The sequence below is a fragment of the Buceros rhinoceros genome, unplaced genomic scaffold, assembly GCF_000710305.1.
Source record: "Buceros rhinoceros silvestris isolate BGI_N320 unplaced genomic scaffold, ASM71030v1 scaffold20231, whole genome shotgun sequence".
NCBI classification, from domain to species: domain Eukaryota; kingdom Metazoa; phylum Chordata; class Aves; order Bucerotiformes; family Bucerotidae; genus Buceros; species Buceros rhinoceros.
The window spans coordinates 1-6,027 of NW_010396343.1; the positions used below are offsets into that span (position 1 = coordinate 1).

The 6,027-nt window shown below is 42.3% G+C and overlaps 1 protein-coding gene across 1 annotated transcript in view; it reads right to left on the reverse strand.

Moving 5' to 3' along the window:
* Window positions 1-24: 24 nt before the first annotated feature.
* LOC104501986 (thrombospondin-4-like) overlaps window positions 25-6,027 on the reverse strand; it is a gene marked incomplete at both ends in the record, with an annotated part of 14,440 nt that continues 8,437 nt past the window's right edge. Inside the window, 3 exons of the mRNA XM_010145888.1 lie at window positions 25-197; window positions 1,516-1,567; window positions 2,149-2,231. Of these exons, the coding sequence (XP_010144190.1) occupies window positions 25-197; window positions 1,516-1,567; window positions 2,149-2,231 (308 nt within the window). The remainder of the gene's footprint in view (window positions 198-1,515; window positions 1,568-2,148; window positions 2,232-6,027) is intronic.

Below are 6,027 nucleotides of genomic sequence, written 5' to 3' on the forward strand. Positions count from 1 at the left end.
GTTCACTGAAAGCCACTATTTTACCTCATCGATATCCGAGCAGGTAACTCCATTTCCTGTGAGCCCTTCAGGGCAGGGGCCACACTGAAATCCCTCCGCTGTTTCCATGCACCTGACTCCCCTAAAGCAGGAATTAACTTCACATTTGGGTTTACTGTGCCTAGGAAGCTGAGTTGGAAAATTCACAGTTCCCAAACCTTTCATAGAAAAAAAACAACAGTTTCAGTGATTGAAAGAAACATCCATCATGGCTTTCAGCTGGCAAGTACTCTGAGAGATTCTCAAGATGCTGCACAGCAGGGGCTTCATGTTTCTGCACTGTGCTGCTACCAGCTGTGCTGTTCCTGAAGAGACTTCACGCTGGGAATGACCCAGCAGCTTGCAGAGTCCCCAGAAAGGGGAAATTAAGGCTATTTTGTTATAGCCACATGCTTCTCCTGGCAACACACAGGAGCCCTCATGCTAGGTTAGTCCTAGCACAGATCTGCTGCTGACCAGGGGAGAAAGCCCTAAAAGCCACTGATCTCAGAAGGCCCAAGAAACTCAAGTGTGACAGTACAAGGCATTTCTCTGGCTAAATCAGCAACACTGCCACTTCGTAAGAAAAAAAGCATCATGGCTTCACAGAAGCATATCTGGAAGCCTAGAAATAAGAGGAATAAAGAAGTAGCATCTGTTAGCCCATGAACGCACAGCACACTGACTTAGGTGCACAGAGATCAGCCCTGGGGAAAAGCAGCATTTGCTGAGACTCTGGCAGGTGCTGAGCCTTGCTGCTGATGCATGCAGGATTTAAAGACTTTTTCTCTGGCACTTACACATAACGGTTAGCCTGGGTGGAGCTCAACTTGTGTTTTGGTGAGGCTGACAGATTGAAAGAAGAAACCAGCTAATGCCCTGATGAGTTAAAGGCCTTTTGCCCCACCCAGTGATGGAGTACTTTGTTTTTTATACTGAACACACATGTGTTCTGATCGTCAGTTGGGTTGGAGAGCCATGTAGTGGCATTTAGGAAAGCATTTATTTCTTCCATTTAGCAAAATGACGGATATCACCTTTTGGATCTTAATGTTTAACCAGTCACTACCTGCTCAGGATCAGATGACTCCCAGGTGGACTGCATAGGATCTTCCTCGGGCTGACAATACCTTCTACAGCAGAACATGATTCCTGCCTTGTGCTTCTAGTAAGATTGTTCACACCTGGTAGGCAGCATGTCCCTCCCCAGGGACGCGTGGCACAGCTTTGCGACGGAGCAAGAACTGACAATACAGGGTGAGGGTCACTGCTTGTTTTAGCAGGGTTTTATCCCCTAACAGGTCAGGTCTATGGAAACCGAAAGCTTCTTCTCTAATGAAAGCCTACTTAAAATTTGAGTCTAGAACTTTGGACATGGTATTTTTTAAAAAGTACTTCTTAGAAACCACATACATAAAGCTGATGCAATCAATGCTAGTTTTAAAATAACTACATCTCATCTGGTTGCCTTTTACAGGCAATAACAGGAATACTTACCACATACTTGGCACTCAGCTATGGTATTTCTCAGAAAAGTTGTTTCTTTGACCTTGAGAATATAGAAAATAAACATTATCTGGTTACAGTCAGCTGCCAGAAGAACCTTTATCATTTTTCCCCAAGATGCCACTCAAACCATGCAGCACAGGTACTCTTGAAATATCTTGAAATAAGATGCTCTTTGTACTCCATAAACATAAAGACAGCGATAATGGTTGTACTTCATTTCAGCCTTCAACCACAGGACCTTTACTAATGACATGCTTAACTAAAGACACGCACCACGAGCAATTCCAGCTCTTGACATTCACCAGCAAGTGGAACAAATGCTAATTCAGTCCTGTGCAACAGACCCACCTCTATCTAATGGTGGGCCAGGATGGCTATTCTGGTTCTTCTCCAATCAAGAGACTAGATTTTCAGGATCTGAACAAGCAGGTCCCCTACATTCAGCGATTCTCTGTAGCGAGCACAGGGTACCAGGACCTATATGGTTATTTCTTCTCCACTGTGTAGTGCCTCTAAGGCAATGACCTCTGCATAGGAGTTTACTGCTTAAGTGAACTCTGCCCTGACTCTATCAAAAGTGACAAGCTTGGGATATTTCACACTGAAGCCTTTATAAAGTACCTGTTGTCTGAGAAGGTCTTTCACATCTCCCAGTATTTGGTTCATCTGTATCAACTGACCCATCAGCTGCCTATTAAAATCACCTGCAGGGAAACAGCAATGAAAAGAGTGCACAATACACATAACCCTCATCTGCATGATAATTTCTGAGCCACAACTGGAAACACTGTGAAGAGCCAAGGAGGGCAGACATTACTGTTACTTAAGCCCTTTATGAATCCTTGGAGTACACAACTGTATCTAGCTTTAATTTTTATAAATTTGTTTGCATGAACTCAAGGCTTTTCTGGACTGAACTCCACTGTATACCATGAAACAGGCAAGCAGAAACCTCTCCACAGACAGAAAAGCACTCTGCGATTTTTCTACTACTATTTCAGTGTCGAGGCTCTGTAATAAGACGTACAACACTTGCAACCAATGCTGTCAGTGTTACTGGTTCCTCACGTGCCTGAGACCAGCAATCCTAAGTGAAACCTTTGGATTTCAAGACTGGGTTTTTGGAACCCATTTGGAACAGGAGGGCAAAGCAGGGGCATGAAGCATCTGTGCATACAATGGGAAGTCACCCTCCATAAATGTATTTCATGACACCACAACTGATTCCTGCACACTCTTCAAAGTGAGGTTACTGAGCGTTCTGAGCAAGCTCACTGTGCATCAAGAGCGCCTGCTCTGACAAAACCAACACTTTTAATACCTCAGCAGTAACTTGGCTTTTTGTCCAGAAGGCAGCTCATCACCCTGTACACAAATTTCACGGCTGTGATTGCTTCTGGGTGGTAAAGAGTTTGTTTGGACTCACAAAACATCTACTCAACATGCTACAAACTCACACCAACGCCAGTTCTCTGCAACAAGAATCAAATTAAAGACCTCTAAGACAAGATCAAAAGTTACTTCTGTAATGAGCCATAGGGAAGGACCAGAACCAACCCAAGATCTTCACTTGAAACTCTTATCTGTTAAATGAAACATTAGTTTTGACCCACTGACAGAGGAGAAGCAGAAAGCATGTTTAGCACAGTAGCTCCTTGAAGTTTCTGTTTGTAGCTCACTCCTGAGTTTATAGCTTTCTGGAGCAGCTGTTTGTTTACTTCTCTAAGTCTGTAAGTCAAAATAAATTTCACAAATATATGCTCTTTTACATTCTAACCAGGAAGGATATCTTGATATTCTGCCCAATAGCTTCAGGGAGGTTTATTCATGTGTTACTTCTGTGAGTATTGAAAGTTTATATGTAAAAAAGCTTTTCTTAATGCTTACCTCATTGTTTTGTACTTCAAAGCATGTCTGTTTCCAAACATTCTAGTGGGAATTGTCCAACTCCTTACGTAATACATTTTCTTCATTTCAGATTTTCTCATCAAAACACTGAACAAGTTTAATGACTCAAGAACCACCTGTTCTGGAGCCCAACTTTGTTCTAGTCCAAACCTTGCCTTATTTTTATTTGGGAGGAAGTTTGCAGGACTTAGCATCACGGGTATTTCAAATCCCATCATGGAACTTGGCATGCATACTGTCAGGACAGATGCTGGGGGTCTGTTCTCACTTTGTTTGTTTTTTTTAAAAAGAAATGGTTTAGGCATGATTGATTGTGATCTGCAAAAAATTCTTAAGATTTCAGATGCTGTTTTCTGTCTAGCATCTAAATCAAAACCAGATCTAGTCTGTATTGTTAAGTTCTGCAGACTGTTAAATTTTAAGGTGGACTAAACAGGTTATCCTGTCATGAACTGTATGTCCTGTTCGCAGATTTGGAAAGCAGCGCAGAAACAGATGACTTCCCACAGTTATTTTTTTTCTCTCTTCCATTTAAAGCCAAGTCCTATGTTCTGGAAAATGTTGTCTAGAGAAGCTGTGGATGCCACTGTCATTGGAAGTGTTCAAAGTCAGGCTGGATGGGGCTTTGAGCAACCTGACCTAGTGAAATGTCTCTTCTGTGGCAAGGGGCTTGCACTAGCTGACTTTTAAAGGTCTCTTCTGACCTCAGCCATGATATGAATCTGTACAGCAAGTTTCTGGAAATAGAAAGACAGAGTAGCTCCCTGACATGACCTCAGTCTTACAGAGAATAAGCTTGTCAAGGGTCTTCAGTTCCCTCTTGGACAGTTATTCTTGAGATCCTACCTGCAGTAGAATGACTGGTGATCAATGGTAAGAACTCAGAAAGGCCTTTCAGATAGCTGTTCCACAGAATACTGCAGAGTGTCCTTCCCCAGGAGTAAGCAAGCTAAGCAAACGGTACTGTCTGAAGCTATACAGTTGTCTGGTGCTACCATGAAGTCTTTCTCATCCATACCCCACCCACCGAGGCAACTCCCCAGTTCAGCTAGTCACTCGCTCTATACTCTTGAGTCAATAAAAGCCTGAGTAATAGAACGGGTTTCATGGCAATAATTAAATGCAGGTAGGATGCCGGAGATGCAGCCATGATTGAAGTATGAATGACATCCGACAAGAGAATGGTTTCCTGTCAGCCTGTAGTCCTCCACTAAATAAGCTGCATATACAAGCTGCACGTATTACAAAGAGGCAGGTTCAAAGTAAACAGAAGGAGATATCTCCTTAGACGTGTGATGAATTTCTTGCCAGGAGACACTTTTGGTCATGCATTCAAAACTGACTGGACAGATTCACAGAAAGAAATACATATTGAGGGCAAAACACAAAGACTCCACCTCTGAGTCAGGAGCCTCTGTATACCATGAACTGCTGGAGAACAGGAAAGCACTGAGGGAAAACCACACTCTAACTCCACTTTCTAATACTCTTGCCCTTGGGTCTATATTGGTATACTGTCTCTAACAGTAGCTAGGTTAAAAAAAACATTTGGCGTCTTGCAACGTATATTTTTCTTTTTTTTTTAACACTAAGTCAGGTTCACGTACCCAACACGAACTAGATGATCTTCATAGATCCCTTCTGATCTGAATGATTACATGCAGCATACTAATCTCATCCACCAAATCCAGTGTATCTTGTACTGTATTTTCCTACCCACACAGAAGATCAAAACACACACATTCAGCCTCTGTCTGATCGTCATATTCTCGTCTACACCGCTTAAGTGTTTCAGCTTCACAGACTGAACGTGGAGGGAATGCTGCTGCACAGCAGTGAGCAACGACAAGGGACACAGTCAAAGCCATGTTCAGGTCCAAAGCTCTCCCAAGGATTTTCCAATTAATATGAAAACACCTGCTTTTCCAAGATATGTAGGTCTCACACCCCTACACAGCTTTTTATAGCTGAGGGCAAAATTGTGGTTATCCGATATTGCTCCTGCAAAAGGGCATTGTGAAGCATACACAAAGTGCAAGGCAAAGAGTTAATACTGCCATTGGAACATTGCACCTTTTCCTTTGGTGGATTTGACTATGCAGACTTGGAATACATTTATGTGAGTTGTTTTATTAATATGGTATTAATTCTACTTGAAGGATGTAAGTAACTGAATTTGAGAGGCTCAGACAGGCAGAGGCAGCCAGGGAGAGACATTACAAATGAGAAAGTTGCAAGTCTGCAATCTGGAAATCTCACTCACAGAGCTGTGAATTTTTCCAGGAGGAAACACTGAATTACCCAACCCTTCTATGTGCAAATGCCTGTAGATTTAGGGAATAAGTGAGACCTTTGATGTTAAAACTCTGTATGTTTTTCCTGGGTGTATACATGTCAAGGAACAAGAAAACAGAAGTATATCAACTGAGGATTTATATAGCTAAAAGTGAAAACAGATTCTGTTATCACTGCACACCAACATTCATGTAATGTACCTAGGATGCTCTCTTATAAGATTTGTGTGTCTTGTCTCTATTCTAATCAAAGTAGCAATGCTGTAGGGATGAGTTTGGCAGGGGAGAAAGGAAAGAG